The sequence below is a fragment of the Leopardus geoffroyi genome, chromosome D1 (assembly GCF_018350155.1).
Source record: "Leopardus geoffroyi isolate Oge1 chromosome D1, O.geoffroyi_Oge1_pat1.0, whole genome shotgun sequence".
Classification (NCBI taxonomy): Eukaryota; Metazoa; Chordata; class Mammalia; order Carnivora; family Felidae; genus Leopardus; species Leopardus geoffroyi.
Window position 1 is genome coordinate 109953215 of NC_059329.1, and position 21504 is coordinate 109974718.

At 61.3% G+C, this 21504-nt stretch overlaps 2 protein-coding genes across 9 annotated transcripts in view; one reads left to right on the plus strand and one right to left on the minus strand.

Moving 5' to 3' along the window:
• PC (pyruvate carboxylase) overlaps window positions 1-21504 on the minus strand; it is a 101449-nt gene that overhangs the window by 7157 nt on the left and 72788 nt on the right. For 6 of the 7 annotated variants that reach the window (XM_045485967.1, XM_045485969.1, XM_045485968.1 and 3 more), the window contains 9 exons: window positions 16031-16166; window positions 15697-15881; window positions 15316-15481; window positions 15058-15203; window positions 14784-14901; window positions 14358-14509; window positions 12705-12823; window positions 9955-10117; window positions 7517-7699 (listed from right to left, as the gene is read on the minus strand). In XM_045485967.1, the coding sequence (XP_045341923.1) occupies window positions 7517-7699; window positions 9955-10117; window positions 12705-12823; window positions 14358-14509; window positions 14784-14901; window positions 15058-15203; window positions 15316-15481; window positions 15697-15881; window positions 16031-16166 (1368 nt within the window). Of the gene's footprint in view, window positions 1-7516; window positions 7700-9954; window positions 10118-12704; window positions 12824-14357; window positions 14510-14783; window positions 14902-15057; window positions 15204-15315; window positions 15482-15696; window positions 15882-16030; window positions 16167-21283; window positions 21306-21504 lie in introns of those variants that run through there. The other variant, XM_045485973.1, reaches the window with a different exon arrangement.
• LRFN4 (leucine rich repeat and fibronectin type III domain containing 4) lies at window positions 189-4639 on the plus strand. Of its 2 annotated transcripts, XM_045485974.1 has the most exons (3): window positions 189-1415; window positions 1851-3209; window positions 3796-4639. In XM_045485974.1, exons 2-3 carry the CDS (start codon window positions 1861-1863, stop codon window positions 4355-4357), a joined length of 1911 nt encoding a protein of 636 aa, XP_045341930.1. In that variant the 5' UTR covers window positions 189-1415; window positions 1851-1860; the 3' UTR covers window positions 4358-4639. The 2 variants fall into 2 exon arrangements, with proteins under 2 accessions (XP_045341930.1, XP_045341931.1); XM_045485975.1 differs by lacking the exon at window positions 189-1415 and having other exon boundaries at window positions 1453-3209.

Sequence of the window (21504 nt, forward strand, 5' to 3'; positions counted from 1 at the left end):
TTTACCAGGCAGAATCAGAATTCCGTGTTTCCCGGGGGGGGGGGGGGGGGGGGGGCTGCCACCCCCTGGGGAACCATGTCTGGAGACAAGGGAAAGGGATAGGCGTGGGGGGTGCCCGGTTAGCCCGAGGACTAGGAGGAGATACGTGGAGGAAGTGGCGACTTGCCTGGTTTCCCGAAGGACGAGAGTGCCCAGCCTGGTTTGAGCACTCAGTGCTCCCACTCAAGCCGCGGCTATGGGTGGCAGGAAGCCGGAAACTCTCCCCCACCGGGAGCCCTTCCTCAGCTGGGACGAACTCACCGTGGGCCGCTCTCCCAGGAAAACGGCCCGGCAGGGGCAGAAGGGGGAAGGAGGGGCTGCCGGCTCGGCGAGGACCACTGACGCACAGCTTCAAACAGCGTGCCACCGCCGGCCTGCTGGGAAACGGCGCAGCGCAGACCAATCGGGCCGGAGGCGGAGACCGGTTGGCTCCCGAGCATGCCGGGCGGGGCGGGGAGCCCAGGAAAGGGAGGGAGGGGCGGGGCACGGCGCCAGCCGGGAGGCCGAGCCCTCTCCGCCCCACCCCGCGGCAGGCCTGCCGGGGGTGTCGCCCCAGCCCCTCACCCCCACTCCCGGCCCCGTGCCTGTTGGGGACCCTCCACGTGACTCGGTGATGCAGAACGGTTGTGACCTTCAGCGTGTGTCTGTGAGGGTCCCAACAACAGTGCGGCTTTGCGCCCGGCCCTGCCTGTGGGTGCGGGGACGTGTGGGTGTGTGGGCATGTGTGGGTGTGTTGGGGAGGGTGCCCAGCGACATGTGACAAAGGCTCCCGTCTCCGGGAGATGGTGAAGGGGCCCGCGAGCTGGCGCTTTGTCTGGCTGCCTGCAGAGTGACGGTTCGCGCAGCGGCGGCGGGCGCCCGTGCGGTGCAGGATGCCGGGGCGCCAGGGTGGCCGGGGGCGCGCGCGCCCGTGCCAGGGTGAGTGCGCTGCGGCAGCGCCGGGGGACTGCGCGGCGGGCCCGCGCCGGCCCGGGCCTCGGGCGTGACCGGGAGCCACCCGTGGGCGCTGCAGTGGCCGCGTGTCCCCGTGACCTCGGGAGCCAGCCGGCCCGGGTGGATCCCCGTGCGCCCCTCCCCGTCCGCCCTCCACGTGCGTGTCCGCGGAGCGCGCGCTCGCCGGCGCGCACCCGCCTGCCTGTCTTCGCCGCCGCCGCCGCCGCCGCCGCCGCCGCCGCCGCCGCCGGGAGCCGCCGGGAAAAGGTGCCGGGAACCGAGTGAGCCGGGGCCGCGGGCCCGAGCGCCATGGGCTGGAGGGCGCGCGGCGGGCGGCCGGTCAGCCCCTGGCCTCGCCCCCGCGGGAGAGCCGCCTGGAGTCGGCGGGGGCTGGCCAGGCCCACGGGGAGGCCGGCCCGCTCCCCCTGAGCTACAGACACCAGGTGAGGGGGGCTGCGGGGCACAACAGCAGTGGCTGGCCAGGGAGGGGCGCGGGGCCAAGGGAGGGGTTTGGGGGGGGGTGTCTTCCCTGGAGGGGGAGGGATGGTGCGGAGGGAGGGGGCTGGCGATTCCTGGAGACGCCAGAGAAAGGAAGTTCCGGGACCCTCCCTGCTCTAGTGCCCACCTCCGCTTCCTGCCTCATGCTGCACCTCATCCCCAAGGCCAGGACCCCCCTACCTGGTTGGGAAATGTGACCTTTGTTGTGGGGGGCCTGGCAGGCCCCAGCCTTCTTTCCTCCCTGGGGGGCTCTGTGGGCCTCTGACCCTGATCCCCACCCAGACCAGGCTCCAGAAGCTGGCCCTGGGGACCGGGCCCCGGGGCACAGTGGGCACCTGCACCAGCCCCACCTGTGCCTGGGCTGTGGCCCTTCCCTACAGGGCGCTCACCATGGCCCCGCCACTCCTGCTGCTGCTGCTGGCCAGTGGAGCGGCCGCCTGCCCACTGCCCTGTGTCTGCCAGAACCTGTCCGAATCACTCAGCACCCTCTGTGCCCACCGAGGCCTGCTGTTCGTGCCACCCAACGTGGACCGCCGCACCGTGGAGCTGCGGCTGGCTGACAACTTCATCCAGGCCTTGGGGCCACCAGACTTCCGGAACATGACAGGGCTGGTGGACCTGACGCTTTCCCGGAATGCCATCACCCGCATTGGGGCCCGCGCTTTTGGGGACCTGGAGAGCCTACGTTCCCTGCATCTGGACGGGAACAGGTTGGTTGAGCTGGGCACCGGCAGCCTGCGGGGCCCCGTCAACCTGCAGCACCTCATCCTCAGTGGCAACCAGCTGGGCCGAATCTCGCCCGGGGCCTTCGACGACTTCCTGGACAGCCTGGAGGACCTCGACTTGTCCTACAACAACCTGCGGCAGGTGCCCTGGGCCGGCATCGGTGCCATGCCTGCCCTGCACACGCTCAACCTGGACCACAACCTCATCGACGCACTGCCCCCGGGCGCCTTCGCCCAGCTCAGCCAGCTCTCCCGTCTCGACCTCACCTCCAACCGCCTGGCCACGCTGGCACCAGACCCGCTCTTTTCCCGGGGGCGCGACGCAGAGGCCTCACCCGCCCCCCTGGTGCTGAGCTTCAGCGGGAACCCCCTGCACTGCAACTGCGAGCTGCTGTGGCTGCGGAGGCTGGCCCGGCCCGACGACCTGGAGACCTGCGCCTCCCCTCCAGGCCTGGCCGGCCGCTACTTCTGGGCAGTGCCCGAGGGCGAGTTCTCCTGCGAGCCGCCCCTCATCGCCCGCCACACGCAGCGCCTCTGGGTGCTGGAGGGCCAGCGGGCCACTCTGAGATGCCGGGCCCTCGGTGACCCTGCGCCCACCATGCACTGGGTCGGCCCTGATGACCGCCTGGTTGGCAACTCCTCCCGAGCCCGGGCTTTCCCCAACGGGACCCTGGAGATCGGGGTGACGGGCTCTGGGGACGCAGGGGGCTACACCTGCATTGCCACCAACCCTGCCGGGGAGGCCACAGCCCGTGTGGAGCTACGGGTGCTGGCCTTGCCCCACGGCGGGAATGGCAGTGCTGAGGGGGGCCGCCCAGGGCCCTCGGACATTGCCGCCTCGGCCCGCACTGCTGCCGAGGGCGAGGGGACATTGGAGTCTGAGCCAGCTGTGCAGGTGACAGAGGTGACTGCAACCTCAGGGCTGGTGAGCTGGGGGCCAGGGCGGCCAGCCGACCCTGTGTGGATGTTCCAAATCCAGTATAACAGCAGTGAAGATGAGACCCTCATCTACCGGTGAGGATGCGCTTTGCTGCCCACAGCCCCAGCTTGGCTCCCAGCTGCCCTCTGAGCCCCTCTCCACCCCTCCAGCACTCACCAGCTTTCACACACCCCTCCTAAGCTTCTGGGGGGGGACGGGGAGAGGGGAATGCAGAGGGAGGGGAGGGGCAGACACCAGGGAGAGGGGGAGTGCCCCAAGAGAAGTCTCTCGGTGTGGCTGAGCGAGTACAGGCTTCCCGGGGTTTGGTCTCTGTTCAAGCACACAAGCCTGGGCTGCACATGTGTTATTTCGGGCTCTGGCGATGTGATTCTCCACCACCTCCTTGCCTTGCCCTGGGCTTGTGCATCAGCACACACGCCTGTCTGTCCCCTTGCACTGTCCCCAATTGCAAAAATGCATGCCTGTCTTGGTTTCTCTGCCTTCTTCAGTAAGCAAACAAGGCCCGTGTGGTCCTAGGGGAGGGGAGTATTCAGAGCTGGGACTCAGGAGCATGCAGTGCGGGTGGGTGGCGGGTGGTGAAGGGGCCTTTGAGGCCGTGTGGGGCTGGGGGCTGGGGTCAGAGCCTGGACCTGGGCTCTGACCACCCACCCTTGCCCATAGGATTGTCCCGGCCTCCAGCCACCACTTCCTGCTGAAGCACCTAGTCCCTGGTGCCGACTATGACCTCTGCCTGCTGGCCCTGTCACCTGCCGCTGGGCCTTCCGACCTCACAGCCACCCGGCTGCTGGGCTGTGCCCGTTTCTCCACGCTACCGGCTGCGCCCCTGTGCCACGCCCTGCAGGCCCACGTGCTGGGCGGGACCCTGACCGTGGCCGTGGGGGGTGTGCTGGTGGCTGCCTTACTGGTCTTCACCGTGGCCTTGCTGGTTCGGGGCCGGGGGGCCGGGAATGGCCGCCTCCCCCTCAAGCTTAGCCACGTCCAATCCCAGACCAACGGAGGCCCCAGCCCCACGCCCAAGGCCCACCCGCCGCGGAGCCCACCGCCTCGGCCCCAGCGCAGCTGCTCCCTGGACCTGGGGGATGCTGGCGGGTGCTACGGTTACGCCAGGCGTCTCGGAGGAGCCTGGGCCCGACGGAGCCACTCTGTGCATGGGGGGCTGCTCGGGGCAGGGTGCCGGGGGGTGGGGGGCAGCACGGAGCAGCTGGAAGAGAGTGTGGTGTGATGGGAAGGGAGTCGGCCCAGGGCGGGCTGGGGAAGGGGCAGAGGGTGTGGGGCGGGCAGCTGCCGGGCCTGGTTGGGTCGGCACTGCCCGGGAGTCCCTCCTGATTTTACCCTTGGTACCTCAGGCCTCCTCTGTGCTGGGCCAGGCAGGGGGCCCTTTCCCTGCTTTTGGCCTCCAGACCTGCATTCCACTGACAGGTGCTCACAGCCACCGAAGCAGGGGCTGCACCAACCAAGCAGGAGTCTTGTTTTTCTTTATAATAAAATTGTTGGGTACACCTCAGTGCTAGCCTTGTCTTGTCCTGCTAGGCTCCTGAGGGGAGGGGGAGCATGTGGGCCAGTAGAGGCACACAGACACGACAGGGTCAGGCCTGGGGCTGCCAGCCCCGCGGAGGCGGCCCAAACGGCCCGAGCCTCATCCGCCTGACAGCGGAGTGCTGGGATCTGGTGCCTCCTGTCCCAGCCTCTAGACCCAGCCCCTAGACAGCTGGTGGGTGGGGGACCATGCCTGAGCCCTCTGCGCCCTGTTCTTCTATCTGTAAGGACAGAACGCTCCTCCCTGGCAGGACGCGGACAAGACGTGACATCCTCATGGAGGCATGGGTGTCACAATCCCCAGTGGCAACAGGGGCCCCGGGGGACATGGCACAGCCTTTCAGGGCAAAGAGACCTGAACTGGCAACATTCTTAACTCTGTAAGAAAGTCCCCCATGGCTCCCGTCAGCGACAGCCTTATTCACCATCTCCCTGGGCAGCTTCTGGATTTGTAAAATATCATCCCAGAGGGACTAGAAGAGCCTTGGAATTCCACTGCCCTGCTATCAGCCCAAGACCTTCTGGAAGGTGCTGTCAGGGCTATGGGCCCTGAGCTCTCAGTTGCTCCCCCGTGGCTTTGCTCTGGGCTTGTCCGGAAAGACTGAGTCAAACCCTCACTGGACACTGGAGGGGCAAACACCAAGGGGTGCCTACACCCACGGGGCCACTGCCCTGCTCTGCCTCCTCTCTGCCCGAGATCCCTGCCAGCCTCTGAACAATCATGGCTCCCGGTCATAGCTGGGAGGGATCTGTGCTCCAAGTACTTGCAGATATGTGGTTCTTCACCCAGCACGGGGCACACCCAAATGCTTCGAGAGCACGCAGGTGCCTGGGCCCCACTGTGGAGGGTGGGCACAGGCACCCCAGGGCCTGTGATGGTGCCTGGGCTATGGCAGCCACGGTCCACACACCAAGGGGCGCACGAGTGTCTCTGTGTGCGGCCCGCCGTGGTTCTAGTGGGCACCTGGGGAGAACCGGCACAAGAAGATGTGTGTGCACACGTGTGCTGGCCAAGCTCACACGCTTGTGGGTTTGCACAGTGTTGACACACACGTGTGCCTGCCCTCCCAGCCCCAGAACACATACCTGGATGTGGCCGGGGAGAGACCCCCGTTTAAATAGAGGGAACAGAAGAACGGGAGAGCCTGAGCCCTCCTGGGGGCCGTGGAGAGAAGGCAGGGATGACACAGGGCTGAAGGGCCCGTGGCAGAGGGACAAGGAGCGGAGAGCTACAAGGTGGCAGGTGCAGGGTTAGCGGGAGGCTTTAGACATGCCAGGGTGTGCATTTGGGGAGGACCCTGCGGCCCCAAGGAACTAGAAACTCGTGTCCCACAGCTGGCCTTCCCACCTTCCTCCCTGGGAGCCCCTGGCCCTGGTCTCCCTCGTCCAGGGAGCTCTAAGGCAGCAGGTACTCGTGAACCTGCCAGGCTGTGGGACAGGTGGAGGATCCCATGGCCCAAGGGCCAGTCAGGGTCACCAATAAGGACAACACAGAGCAACGTGGGCAGGCAGGCGAAGGGTGGCGTAGCCGGGCCCCACACTAGGGTCATGGTGTGGTCATGCTGGCCACCCAGCCCCAAAAGCAGCCCCAGGACACCATGTTGGGAAAACCAAGACCCCTCAGAAGCAGCTTGAACACATGACGTCACAACGCATCTCTGTACGTGTGCAGGAAACCACCCCCAGACCAGGAGCCCCGAGGCTTCCCATAGACCCCCAACAAGGCCATTCCCTCTGAGGTGGGCCGAGGGCCCGAGGGGAAACAGCTGACCAAGCACTGGCCCCACAGTCTCCCTTCCTCCCTCTTCCCCTCCCAGGAGCTTTCTCTAAAGGCTACCGCACCCGCCGGGGCCGCTGCCACAGCTGAGAGGGCTGTCACAGGGCACCAAGAGAGGACAGGGCTGCCTACGTGGCCTGACACTGCCAGTGGAGCCCGGAGCCCAGGCAGTCCCGGCGGCAGCCAAGAGGAGAAGGCGACACGGGGGGGCCGCCAGCCAGGGCCTCAGCATGTCCCCCCCCCCCCCCCCACCGCCGCCATGCACGGCAAGCCAGGGAGGGCGTCCTCTGCACCGGGCGCCTCCCTCCGGAGTCCCAGGAGCCGCACCGGGTGGCACGATCCACTGAGGAAAGAGCCTTTCTTCCCACAGTGTCTACTGGCAGCATCTGCCCGGGGGATGCCCACGGACATGTCAGCAGCGCTGGCCTCAAGGACAAGACGGTACGTGGCTGTGATTTCATCTCTAGCCACAGACACAGGTAACCAAGAGGCCAACGAGCATTTCGGGTCCTTGCCTGGCACCTGCGCTATGAGCCCCCTGCAGCGGGGGAACCCTGGTCTCCCTCTGCCCCCTGCTCGTGCCTCCCGCTGCAGTCTCCCTTTCCCGGCCGTCCCTACTGAAGCACCCGACACGACGCATGTGCCAGGCAAGGGGAAGAGGGGAGTGAGGGCAGACGGGGGTCTCACTTTACGCAAAGTGACCTCATCCACACAGGCTTGTGCGCTCACCCAGGGCTATCCTGGGATTACGAATTACCTGGAAAGCTCGTTCAAAACGCAGGCTCTGAGGCCCCCACCTAAACCTGTGGGATCAGAATTTCCAGAAGGGAGGCCTGTAATTCGTGGACGGAACACACACTCCAAGGGATCTCACCTAAGAGGGGCAGGAAGGAGTGTGGGGCTCCCCAGAGCAAGACTCTCACCTTCGGCCAAGGGCCAGCGCCCCCTAAGCATCTGAGAAACCTGGGGCCCAGGCCCACTGCCAGCCATGGTAGAGCAGCCAGGAGAGTCCACATGCAGCCAAGGACTGTGAGCGACCAGAAGGCAGGCAGGGCCCACGCCTCTCACCTTTACACCCCGGACTCGGAACTCAGCAAGGGCTCTGCTCATCTTGGTGGCAGCCGTGGGGTGGTCTTTGCCATGGGCAATGACTTTGACCAGCAGGGAATCATAATGCGGGGAGATGACAGCTCCTTGGAAGGCAGATGCATTATCGAGGCGGATGCCCATGCCCTCGCCGCTCCGGAACACCTGCGGGCAGAAGTCAGGACCTGGGTCGGAAGGGGGAGTCAAGATGTGGCCCCCAGCCCAGGCTGGACGAGCATGGGTATGGCAGGGCACTGGGACTGGTACCAGAGCACCGCGGGTTAGCCCCAACTCTGGCTTGCGAAGTTCTGCCTCACTCCCGTCAGCAAACCCAGGGGCATACCGACTTCTCTGGGTGCCACAGCCATGGCCTCCTTCTCCCTGAGAGGAGCTGGCAGGGGAAGGGGCAGGAGAGGGTAGGGGGCCGCATGTGCAGTGCTCAGGGGCTGACGCAGAGCCTAGCAGGGCGCAGAGAGGGGCCCCGGGCAGGCAGGGGCCAGATCCCATCAACCTTCCACCTGCCTGCCTGACCAACCCTCGTGCCTTGCAGATTCATCCCACAGGCGTTTGCACCCACTACGTGCCAGGCACCGGGGCGAACAGCTCAAAGAGAGTCCCTGCTCACAGGGGGCTCCCAGCTTGCTGGGCGAGGGAACAGACAAACAAGGAAACACAGACTGTTGACCGGGACGCTGTAGGATAAGAGCCCAGGGACAGAGAGAAGGCAGGCCAAGGGGTTTTTGTTTTAACATATACAGTAAAGTGATGGGGAAGGCCTCAGTGCCCCCCCCCCGCCCCCCCCTCCCCCGTCAGTTTCTCTTCCTTCCGAAAGGGGAGAATGGGAGGGAGAGGGAGAGGCGGCAGAGGACCGGGCAGGCAGACAGGAAATACTCGGAGAAAGGACTGTACGTGAGTCTGCAGGAAAGCTGGTGCGGGCTCGCGTGCCCAGACAGGAAAGCAGGGCAGAGAAGGACGGGTCACAGAGGCAGACTCGTGGACGGGGGACGGAGGTTTCAAATCAACAGACGGAGACAGGGTCCTGGGGGGACAGAGGTGTCTGGGGTAACCAGTGCACACAAACACATCCGTGATGGGGACAGGGAGGAGTTTCTGCAGGGAGAGTGGACACCTGGGACAGGGGACCCCATGAGCACGGGTGAGGAAGGAGTGGGAGGGACAGCCCAGGGGGCTTGGGACACCCATTGCACCATGTTTCCGCTTCTAAGGGACACAGGCCTGTGTTCGATAAAAAGGAACTTAATAAAATATTTAAGGGTGAACACTCAGCTGTGAGCAGGAACCGTCAGCTAAAAATATTCTGTGGTGAACCAGCCTCAGAGGAGTCAGGCCTTGGAGGGGGAGGGGGGAGGCAGCGGCGTGTCACAGGGCTGCCCCTTCCCCACTGAGGGCAGGCAGTCGGGGGCCCGCCCGCTGGGCGGCACTCCAGCCTCGGGGCTCGCCCCCACCTATGGCTTGGATTGCTCCAGAAATGGGACTCCAGTGGCAGTTCCCTGCCTCAACCCTACCAACACCACAACTTTCCAAGTCCAGAGAGCTCCTTCCCTCCCCACGTCGCTGCTTTCTCAGAAGCCCAGGACCCATCTCAAAATCATCCTGGCCTTCTCCCTGGATCCCGGAGCAGAACCTGGCTTCCCGCACATGTCCTGCTTTCTCGGAGGCTCAGACCAGATGGGGAGGCAGCAGACCAGCAGAGCTGGTGGCAGCCCTGCTGACACGCAGGTTCCAGAAGTATCCTTAGGCAGTGTGAGATAGAGGGCCAGGGAACAGGTGCCCCAAGCAGGCCCAGAGGTTGGGAGCGGGGGTGGGGTGGCGGGAGGGAGGGCTGTCTGTGCTGAGGAAAGAGAGGAGGTACAGGAGATATTCCCGCGGGCGGAGGGACGGCAAGGCCCCCCTCGTCCGCCCACCCAGTCCCTGGCAGCCCCGAGCGAGCCTGCCTCCTCCTTGCCCTGCACCATCTCCCGACTCCCTCACTCAGCCTTAACGGGCCCCTTGCTCAGCTGGTCCCCACCACTGGGACATCTGGGCCCTGATCCTTTGTGGTGACCCCTGGGTCCTGCCCTGCCAATCACACTCCCTCAGACTGAAGTCAGGACAGAGGCCACCGCTCTGTCTCTGGGCTCTTTTAAGAAGCCAAAGTCAAGGGCCTGGGCTTTGTTTCTGGGGATCCTACCTTTGGCTCCACACAGCTGGTCTGCCTCCTGTTCACTCACTGGCTCCTTAGTCTGCACTCATGACAGTCCCCACTGCCCCCAGAATGCTCTCCCTGACTCTTGGACAGCACCTGGTTCCCCTGTGCCCTAAGCCAACCCAAGTGGGGGTCTTCCCTCCTGGCCAGGCCCACAGGAGGGTCTTCTCGTCCAGACTGAGACCAGGCTGTGCTCCATCAGGCGCTGGCGTACCTCGATGCGGCCAGTGTCTGGCTGGAAGCTGCGCGCGGGGTCCTCAGTGGTGACCCGGCACTGAATGGCACAGCCGTTGATACGGATGTTCTCCTGCCGCAGGCCCAGGTCAGGCAGGCTCCGGCCCTCGGCCACGTGGATCTGGGCATGGACCAGGTCCACACTGCAGGGGGGCAGGGAGGAGGGGAGCGTGAGGCAGGGGATGGACGGGGCGGCGGGGGGGGGGGGGGGGGAGGCTGGGGGGTGGTGCCCACAGCCAGGCCGGCCTCGCCCCACCCCTCCCTGTCCCACCCCTTCACCAGCTGGGGCAGTCAGTTCCTCCCAACCAGACCAGCAGCCGCTGCCCACTGCCCACCGGCGGCCCTGTGCAGTCTGCGCAAGGAGAAGGTGGCAGCTAGAGAGGGGCCAATGGGAAGATTTGCATCTGCCTGCTCTTGTACTCCCCCCAAACAACCCCTCCCCACACGCGGCCCTTTTTCCCTGGGGTCTCTCTGTCCTCCTGCCTTCCCCCAAGCCCTCCCCGGTTCAAGCTGGATTTGAAGCCTCGGACGCTGCACCCAGAGCGGCATGTGCTACACCGTGGCGAAGGTGGGGGGCAGTTTGCAAGGGACAGGGTTGTGAGGGCCAGGCTTGCCGAAGCTGTTGAGAGAGTCCGCATGGGCAGGTGGGCGGGTGGGCAGGTGCCGGGGTGAGGACACCGCCCTTCCAGGACCAGGGTCGCAGCTGGGCTGAGCTCCAGACCCCGCCCTGAAGGAGACGTTAGTGTACAAAACTCTCCAAATGTGCATGATTTTATAAGCTCAGCCTCACTGACTGCCATGCTCCTAAGGACAGCAACAAATCCAAGAGGAACAGCTGTTTAAAAAAAAAAAAAAAAAAAAACTCAAGGTTTTAAATTTATTGTCACTGAAGCTTGTGGTAAGGACAGGCTGGAAACTACACTGGCAGATTTTCCTCAGTGTTTTGTATTTCCTACTAAAGCACTTCATAGTAGTGACGGTGATTACCATGCATCACCACGTCCACACGCCAGGGACTTAAGGCTGGGTGCTCTTTTCAAGCTTGATCTCCACAATGACGCTCTGAGAGGCTGTCATTTCCATCAGAGGAGGAGCCTGAGGGTCAGAGAGGCTGCAGCTCGCCCAAGCTCTATGCGGCCAGTGACCTGGAAGGAACCTGTGCCCTGCTCTGTGTCTGTCTGACACAAAACCTCTACTCCAGAGCAAGCATCGACCCCCACCCTTAACAGACCAGGCTTGCAGCAGGCTCAAGGCTGACGAGAAGTTTTAGTGGCACAACTGGGCAAAGTCTCATGGAGCGAGAATCTGAAGCTGGAGCATCCACCTCAACTCAGGATTTACCTCAAGGGAGCAAGGAGTCTGGGGGCCTCTGAGCGCCTGCTGGGCAAAGGCAGGTGCCCCACAGCATCCTCAATGTCAGGTGGGGTCAGAGGTCAGGGAAGCAACAAACTGTCAGGAAAGTCCCAGGGTGAGATGGACTGGCCCAAAGCCAGGGCTTAACACTTGAAGAGCTCAAAATATGTATCTTGAAACAACGGAATTGTTTATAAAATGGGCAGATTTTTAAAATGTCCATACTCATTGCTTGTGGGAATACAAACTGAGACAAGCAATCTGGAAGGCTGATTAGGCTTTGCTCAGGTAACCACACTGAAAATGTTTGTCCCCAGACCTCTCCACAGGGGAAGGGAAAGATTTAGGTGCAAAGAACATTAACTGACTACCCTTATAAGCCACAAAACCCAGAGATGACATCTAGTAACAGAGGGCTACGTACATAAGTTATGATACACACATATCTAAAGTATTACAAAGAATACTGACCTGGGGAGTGCTTTCAACAATATTAAAAGTAGAAGAGGGGGGCCTGGGGGACTCAGTCGGTTGAGCATCCATCCGACTCTCGATTTTGGCTCGGGTCATGATCTCACGGTTTGTGGGATCGAGCCCCACGTGGGCTTGGGACTCTCTTTCTCCCTCTCTCTGCCCCTCTCCTGATCACACATTCTCTGTCTCTCAAAATAAATAAATAAACTTAAAAAAAATTTTTTTAAATAAAAATAAAAGTAGAATAGAAATTCTGCCCAAAGCATCTCAGTTGTGTCTAACTATTTATATAGTAAAATACATACAGGTGGAACAAAACCACGAGATGTAGCATGGGCACAGGTGATGCCGTGCTGGGCCGGCCACTTTCTTGACCTGAGTCCCCAGCTCTTCACCTGAAACCCAGAGCTTCCTCCAGCCTCCCCGTGGCCTGAGCCTCCTCACATCCCACTTCTGGGGAGGCGGGGGGGGGGAGGGGGAGTTCTCCATATTTTTTTTATTTGCTCCTCAATTCTTAAGATAAGCACGTAGTACTTTTTTTTTTCCCTTAATGTTTATTTATTTTTGAGAGAGCGAGTGGAGGAGGGGCAGAGAGAGAGGGAGACAGAGGATCCAAAGCGGGCTCTGAGCCGACAGCAAAGGGCCCAATGCAGGGCTCGAACTCCCAAACTGTGAGATCATGACCTGAGCCGAAGTCGAACGCTTAACCGCTTAACCGGCTGAGCCCCCGCCGGCGCCCCAGCATGTAGTGCTCGCTAGTAATATTTTTTGTAGAGTAAGTGCCCAGATCGCCAGCTGCTCTCTACCGCAGTGGACAGTGAGCTGAGCTCCCCAGCAGCCGCCTGCTGTGGATTTTGTAGGAAACCCAGAGGCCGCGCCCCCACTCCCCCCTGCCCCACTCACTCAGTGATCTCCTCGGTGACGGTGTGCTCCACCTGCAGGCGGGAGTTGACCTCGATGAAGTAATGTTTGCCGTGCTTGTCCACCAGGAACTCCACGGTGCCCGCATTCTCGTAGCCCACCTGTGGAGTGGCCGCGTCAGCAGGGCCCGACCGACGGGGGCCTGCCAGCCACCCCGGCTCGGACGCGGCCACTGGGCTGGTTCCGAAAGAGCAGACTGAGGCAGACCCCGCCCCAAGAGCCGGTGGGCAGCCCGCCAGCCCTGCCGCCCCTCCCACCCACCCCCCCCCAACCCTGGGTGAGCACCGCCAACCCAGGGCCCGGACCCCTGCCCGGATGTCTCCCCAGGGCTCCGCCGAGCCTCTGCCAGCTTCGGCGGGCTTGTCTGGGCGCGACATCAGAAGCAGCACCGGATCCAGAATCAATCAGTGTCCTCTCCCCGGCGGACAGGCCCCGCCACGCATAGCCCGGCCTGTGCGGGGCCTTCTCGTTCTTAAAGCGTTTTCAGAAAGTTCCCCTCTGCTCTACTCGTCCCCACCTCTGGCCACAACCCGAAGAGATGCCACCTGCGACAACCAACACTGATGATTCTAATGCAAAATTCAACCCTCATTCAACCGGTCTCTCTCTGGTCCTCCCAGAACCACATAGTAGCCTTCAGTCAGTTCCCTCAAATCTATTATACCATGATACATGGCCTGAGCCGATAAATTAGACCCAACTCCAGGTAAGATTACTCCTCATACGAAGTAACCCAAATGACAACTCTAAATTAGAACCTAATCAATGCCTCATATTAACTGTGGCTGAAGCCTCTCTGCAGAGCACCAACCCTGTCTTTCAGCTGGGGAGGGCTCTGGAATCATCTGCCTCCTGAGAGGTCTGAGGGAGCACTACTCTGAGAGGGAGAGCAGGACCAAGGCCCGCCGGGGTGCTGGGGAAGGCAGGTGTGAGAAGATGCTCCCGCTTGGCCCTGGGAAGGGGAGGCGGAAGTGGGGGCGGGATGCCTGGACTCTGGGGGCGGGAGGGGGCAGAACAACAGACAGCAGGACCCCTGCTAAGGCCTGGCCCGGGTGGGTGCTCTCCCGGGCAGGCCTAGCGGGGCAGGTCACTGCTGGGGGAGCCGCCTCCATGACCCAGTAGAGCAAAGATTAGCAGAAGGAGGATCTGAAAATTCCATGGGTGGCAACAAATGTGATGCAGGGGATGGTCAAGAACGAATGGAAGAAATGCCTTAAGAATGCTTCTTAATCCTGACAGAAACCACTGGATCTCATGCCTTTTGTTCCAGGGGTTAGTTGGTGCCACGCAGAAGCTCAATTTGTGCAGAGGGTGTGGCCAGCGGCCTCTTTCCCTCCTTCTTCTCAGCCTTTCTGGACTCTAGGCTTGGCCTCTGGGCCCGGGCCTGACACCTCTGCTCTCACACAGGGAGGACCCCGAGGATGCTACGTCAGCCCTTACTCCTCCAAGATGGTCCTCCCCCCTCCCTCCCAGAGCCAGTCACTCTGGACCTCCTAGCTCCCTGGCAGACTGTCCACATCTGGACAGCGACCACTGGCCATGAGGCCTAAGCCGGCAGCAGCTCAGAGGGAGCCTATAGGAACAGGCTCCTTGTCTCCACATGGGAGACTGTTCCTGAAGGCCCCCGCCTTTCACCTGCTTAGCAAGTTTGACAGAGTCACTGGTGAGTCGGGTCCGAAGCTGGGGGTCCAGGTGGGCAGCAGGAGCAATCTCAACCACTTTCTGGTGCCGCCGCTGGATGGAACAGTCTCGCTCATACAGGTGCAAAATGTTCCCGTACTGGTCTCCTGCAGTGAAAGGTAAACCGGCCTCAGCCTCTCCAGGGACCAAAACACTTCGTGAACACCCCCAGCCCCCACACAACTACTGCGGCCAATCAACGCTTGCTCCCAGAGGTAGGGGGCAGCCAGGAGGGAAACCGCCACGGCCAAGGCCTGAGCCCTTCCTGGGGAAAGGTCTTCCAGAGGGACAGCTCCTGGAGGCCAGCCGTCGTGAGCCCAGAAAGATCAGGCCTGCTCCACTCCTGCCTTGTGCTGTGGCCCCACAAATGCCCCCACTCACCCAGGATCTGCACCTCGATGTGGCGTGGCTTCTCAATGAACTTCTCCACAAACAGTGCCCCATTCCCAAAGGCAGCCAGAGCCTCCGAGTAGGCCCGGTTGTAGTTTTCCTCCAGCTCCTAAGAGGAAGCAGACGAGCAGACATGGGGCCCTGAAGCTCTGTCTCACCTTCTGCAGGACCACCCCCTTCTGAGAACCCCAGGGTCTGCTCTATGGGTGGCCTCACGGCCTGGCGGGGCTCCCTGCTCTGCTCCCAGCCCTGGGCTTCTGCTCACCTCATAGCTGTGCACGACCCTCATGCCACGTCCCCCGCCCCCGTAGGCGGCCTTGAAGATAATGGGGAAGCCGTAGGTGTTGGAGAACTCATGGGCCTCGTGCAGGGAGGTGATGGGGGCGTCTGTGCCAGGGACCACGGGGACACCTGTTGGAAGACAGGCACGTGGGTCCTCCCTGCCCAAACCCGCCAGCCCCCTCCTCGGACAGCCCCTCTTGAGGAGCCGTACGGCCCCCCGCGGCTCGTCCGCCATATGCACCTGCACTGATGGCGATGGCCCGGGCCTCCACCTTATCTCCCATCTTGCGGACGACCTCAGGGCTCGGCCCAATGAACCGAACCCCGGCATCCTGGCAGGCCTGGGCGAAGTCCGCGCGCTCTGACAGGAACCCGTAGCCAGGGTGCACCGCGTCCACGTTGTTTTCCTGGGGGCAGGAGGGATCAGAGGAATGAGGCATCTCTCAGATTCCTTCACACAAGCCCAGACCAAACCCTGTGGCTCCCATACCTGCCCCCACCTCACTCGTTCCATTCACTCATTCATTCACCCATTCACCTATTCACAGCACTTACTGTGGGCTGGCTTGGGGCCCGGGCCCAGCATGGGGAAGGCACGGGGTCCAGGCCCAACCCGGCTCACCTTGGCCACCTTGATGATGTCTGGGATGTGCAGATAGGCCTGCACCGGGGCGAGGCCGCGGCCGATGAGGTAGGCTTCATCTGCTTTCTGCCGGTGCATCTGGCCCGTGTCCTGCTCCGAGTAGACAGCCACGGTGCGGATGCCCAGCTCCGTGCAGGCCCGGAACACGCGGATGGCAATCTCACCTTGGAGGAAAGGGGCAACAGGCCAAGACGTTAGATTCCTGGGTCCTTACAGAAACAGAGGCGGGCGGGGAGCTGGTGTACAGGGCAAGGGCAGAAGAGGGACGCTAAGGCCGTGCTGGGCTCCTCTCACTGGGCCCAAGGGCACTCACCTCTGTTGGCCACCATGACCTTCTTGATGGGCTTGTACTCCAGGCGCCGGACGTGTGGGGAGGCAGCAGGGGCAGTGGAGGCTCGGCGGATCCCCAGGAGCCTCAGGCCCCCACGGATGGTTCGGAACTTCAGCATCTGGAAGTCAAGAGCCGGGTTGGAGCAGCCTCGGCACAGAGGGTCTCCCTAGGAAGAGTAAGCGGCGGCCCCACACAAAAGCCAGCACCCTCTCCCTCCTCAGTTCCCGGCCAAGCCCAACGCTCCCTGGGGGGCTGACTGGCTGTAGGGCAGGGCGCGAAGTCAAGCCCAAACAGAACCCAGCCCACCCTAGCGCCCTGACAACTTTCATAACACTTCAAGCTCTCAAAGCAATCCTGGCAGTGAACCAGAGGCCCTGTGTTCCCTCGCTGTGCATACTGTCTGAGCCCCCTTCGGTGCCCTCTGCGGGGCCCGGCAGCCTGGGTTTGAGAACCTCCCACACCACGCTGGCCCCCACGTCCCTCCATCAGGGTTCCGCCTGGCCAGGCAATGAGGGTGACGAGAGATCTCCCGAGGAGCCCCCCTGCACCAGTGCTGTCTCAGGAAGCCATCCAAGCCTCCACTCAGACTTCAGAAGTGCAGACTTCTTCCAATGGTGGCAGAAACCTCCTCTTCCAGAGGCCACTTAAAGTGCAGCGATCTTCAGCTATTCCCGTGCTATCTCCCCCTCACAGATCCACCAGCAGCCCGATCCTCTGAGATCTGCCTCAGATAACCACCCCCCCCGGGGAGGGAAGCTCTTTCCTGGCAGAGCTTCGTGAACCCACTGCCTTGGCCATCGACGGCATACACACCAGAGAGCAGGCCTGAGGTACGAATCTCGCCTCGTCCCTGGCACCGAATGCCTGCTCTGCTCACGGCCACAGGCAGATCTGCAGCTGGGACAAGGCCCCGTAGAAAGAGCCCAAACCACCACACGGGGTCAAGCCAAGAAGAGGCAAAACGCTCCTTTAGGACAAGCGTGGCAACAGAGCAATAAACAGAAGCGGTTAATGAACCCTTAGCAGTTTCACCTCAGGAGAAAACACAGACAGAAGAGAATAGTGAGGTGGCACTTTGCCTATTAGATTAGCAACAGTGTTGTGCAATAATCAGGTTCAGCACTGGTAAGGCCTATGGGAGACAGACCCGCAGGTGAGGTCTGGAGATCAGGGCAGCTCTCTGGAAAGCTCCCTGGAAACCCTATCAGGAGCCTTTGAAATACTTACGCCCCTTGGCCCAGACGTTACTATTCTAGGAATCCAACCCAAGGAAATATTCTAAAATGGGAACCAAGATGGGTGCAGAAAGATGCTCAAAACAGTATTCTTTACAGTAGCAAATAATTAGAAACCACTTATGGATCCAACAGGAAGACATCTATACAAACAGACATTATGTAGCCGTTAAAAATGAGTGTTTCAGGGAACCTGAGTGGCTCAGTGGGCTAAGCGTCTGACTTCGGCTCAGGTCATGATCTCATGGTTCGTGAGTTCGGGCCCCGCATCGGGCTCTGGCCTGACAGCTCAGAGTCTGGAGCCTGCTTCAGATTCTGTGTCTCCCTCTCTCTCCACCCTTCCTCTACTTATGTGCGCGCGCTCTCTCTCTCTCTCAAAAATAAACATTAAAAAAAAATGAGTGCACAGCTCCGATGACATAGGAATTGCTTATGCTAGGATGTGATGCTACAGAAATTTAAAAGGTAAAAATATGATTTCATGAAGCTTTTTTTTTTTAGGCAAGGAAATCAACTGGAAGGAGCTCTGTCAGCACATCACTCACTCCTATGTTCTAGAATTGGCTCAGTGTTGGGTTTTTTCCTTCCTTGTGCTTCTCCAGTCTATACTGTCTCCACCAGAGATGTATTATTTACAATTAGAGGCGCAATGAAGACATACAGGAGAGAGAGAAGATCTTTGCAGAAAAAAAGCTAAGTAGAGCACCTGAACCGTCTCCCCGAGGGAGACAGAGAACTCCGCTATGTCCTGCGAGACGAGCTGCCAGTGAACGAGGCTGGGCCCTCTCCCCACAGCACGGTGGGGCCACCTCACCTTCCGCACCTATTGCCCGGAAGAACCGGCTGTGGGTCTTCCTCACCTGTCTACAGGCGAGCAGCCTCATAGCAGGTGACACTGGCCCCAACAGTCACAAACCTCCAGAAGTTTCCAGGGAGGCCCAATCTTTTCTCCCACCTGGGTGGGTTTGCTCCTACCATGTAGGAACTTACCCACTGCCTCGTGTTAAATGCCCCCTCACACTGCCCTCTCCCTTTTCCAGAGACAGAAAGGGATCCCTGGAGGCTAGGTGGACAGTGGGTGCCAGCACCTCCCAGCTCACAGTGACGACACAGGGAGCCCGAAAAACCCCCAGGCCTCGGTGGCCATTCCACACACATTCTCGTGTTGGATCCTCACAGACGCTGCAGCCAGGCCTTCCCTGGCAGTTCTACTTTACATATGCAGAGCCGGGATCTAGGTGGGAGCCTCCAGATGCCCCTGAAGCCATGTCCAAGCAGATCACAGGCCCTGGGGTGCAGGAGAGAGCCAGGCAGAAGCTCACAGAGAGGAAAGGTCAGGGCCTTCTTGCCAAAGCCAGAGCAGTGGAGAAAGAGGAGTAGAGAGCAGCCCCGTCTAGCTGCTGGCAGCCCAGTGTTCAAGCCTGGAGTCCACAGGCCTGGGACGGCCCCCCCAGTAGGGTCCCCACAAGCCGTGAGATCTGGACAATCAAGGCCTCATTTCATCATCTGTGAAACCGGGCATCCCCACTCCCAACCTCGACAGGCCGTCCTGGGGATCGCGGAGCCCGGCGGTAAATGCTGGGCCACGATCACCATCTTCCCACCATCCTTTCTTCCCACAAGAGCACAGGGACAAGAAGGAACCGTCTCCATGCAGCCCCACACAACCCACGCCCCTGAGCCCCCTCCACAGCACCAGGCCCACCGCCCCAGGGCACCTGGCCCCTGAGCAGTTAGACCCGCACTCAGGGGGTCGCAGTGGGCCCTCCCCACAGCACTCTCTGCACCAGCCAGGGGCCCACAGCTGCTTCTGCCCAGGGAGGCCACCGGCCAGTGGCTGCTCCGCCTGAGGTCACTGGCCCTGGCATACACAGTGCTCAGGCACCAGGGTGCTGGAAGCCTAGGTGGTGGCCAAGACTGAAAGCAGGGTAAGGGACGCCCACGGTGGCTATGGGGCCCAAGGCAAAGGGAGGCAGGGAGGTTGGGTCATGCAGGCAGTAGGTGATTCACAGCCTCAGGCTCGCTCCCTTGACCCCCTGGGGCCAGGAAAGATTGCAAGGCAGATGATCTGAGGCAGGACACGAGCCAGCAGGGGGACAGCGGACAGCCGTGAGTGATTAGGACCTGCTGCCACTGGAGGTTAAAGGCACAGAAACATCGGTGAGCAGCCGGGGCAGGGTCCGGAGAGGCCAGTCCGGACAGAAGGCACCAGTCGTGCTCCCCTCAGAGCCTAGACACAGCTGTGCAGCTCCATTCACAGCTGAGTCACATGTGACCCCGACACCCCCCACCACCCCCAATGCTAGGCTTGGGACAGGAGGACACGGGGATGAATAAAAAAAATGTCACCCCGTGGGGCGCCTGGGTGGCTTAGTTGGTTAAGCATCCGACTCTTGGTTTCAGCTCAGGTCGTGATCTCACGGTTTCGTGAGTTCAAGCCCCACATCGGGCTCTGTGCTGGCAGCCAGGGGCCTGTTTGAGATCCTCTCTCTCTGCCCCTCCCTCATTTGTGCGCGCGCGCGCGCGCTCTCTCTCTCTCTCAAAATAAATAAACTTAAAAAAAAAAAAAGTTACCTCATTCCCAGAACATCTCCACCCTTCTTAGAACTCGGCTAACTCAGCACCCAGCCTTTCCCCTAGTCAAATTCCACTCTTCTCCCAGACTTGACCCCTGGGGGTAGGGGAGTGCAGGGTCAGCTGCCCGGTGCTTCCTGAGGCCTTTCCAGAATCAACTATAGCTGGGGGAAACTGCAGGGCAGAGGTCGGCTGCCTCGCAGAGCCCTCTCTTCTGGGAAGCGGGACATTCGTGGGTCATGTGTGTGATGAGTCCTCTCTGGGCATGTTGAGTTTGAGGGTTCTGGGACGGGCCAAAGGGAGGGGCTGAGTGGGCAGACTCCCACTCCTCCCTGAATCTCGCCCCGTCTCCCACCCCTGGAGGGAGGAGAGGCCCCTGTGCAGTGCTTGGGGGTGGGGGAAGTGGAGGCCGGAAGCTGTGCTGCTGGAGGCACCCGCAAGACCCACCAGTAGAAGCAGAGCCCCTGGGGCGGGAGCGGAGGGCAGTGGGAAGGCCACGGAGCACCAAACTCCCTTCCCGCAGCCCTCCCACAGGGGCTGCCTCTGGCATGACACGGGGCCCCTCGCCCAGAGATAAACCCTGGCATCACAGAGTGTGACCTGAGTGCCAGCTTCTCACAGTGGCACTCTCCCCCAAACAGCCTCCGGAGTGCAGGCCTTCCCTCAGGCACTGTTCCAGGTGGCCTCCTTGTCATCCTCACGCCTGGCAGAGAACAGGCAAAGGTGCAGAGGTGCTGGTCACGGGTGAGTGGGGTGGGGCTGGAGCCAGGCTCCCACCACGGGTTTTTGGTTGGTGGATGGTAACCAAGAAATCCTCAAGGTCATAGACAGTTTGAGAATCTCCAATTCCAAAGGCCTCGTTAACCAAACTCAGCATCTTGGAAAGCCCTCGTGGTGTCTCATCAGCAGACCCTCCCTGACACAACTGGAACCCTTCAGCAAGGGAGGCGCTCGCCCAGACAGGACAGCCTCGCTGGGCGGGCCTCCTCAGGAGGACAGGCCGCTCAGATGCTGCCAGAGCACAGCGGGCCTTGCTCCGGGCTGGTGATGCTCAGGGCAAAAGTCTTCTCTGACCTCAGCGATGGGGACAGAAACGGTGAGTAGGAGAAAAGCAACCATCACCCGAAGATCTCATCCTGGTTTCCTCTCCAGAGAGCTGACAGTCCCAGAGAGGGCTGTTTGCTATTTTTTGCAAATGCCAGCTGACAGATCTCTTTCCTTGGCCTCGGGTTGTGCATTAGAGATGGGGAATAAGACGGCTTTGACTCTCACTTGGGACGTGTAAACAACGCCTTGCAGGCAAGCGTGAGGCGCTGCGAAGCAAGGAGTGTCTGGACACCTGCTTTCTCCCCGCTGCCTCTCAGCAGGACTCCACGGTTTCTACTTCTCCCCGAGCTTCAATTTCTCCTCCAACACTGATCAACACGCTCAGTGTTCCCCTTCCAGAAGGTAGTGATAACAACCAAGTCAGGAAGGTGCCTAAAGAACCTGTGGAAGGAGGCAGGGGGAAGGTCTGGACACCTTCTGCCCAATCTCGATGACCTGCCCACTTGGCTTCTACGACACCCAGCACCCACCACGCTCCACCTACGTGCCAGACACACGGTGACCAGCAAACCCGGCGGAGCCTCTAGCCTTCACCAGGTG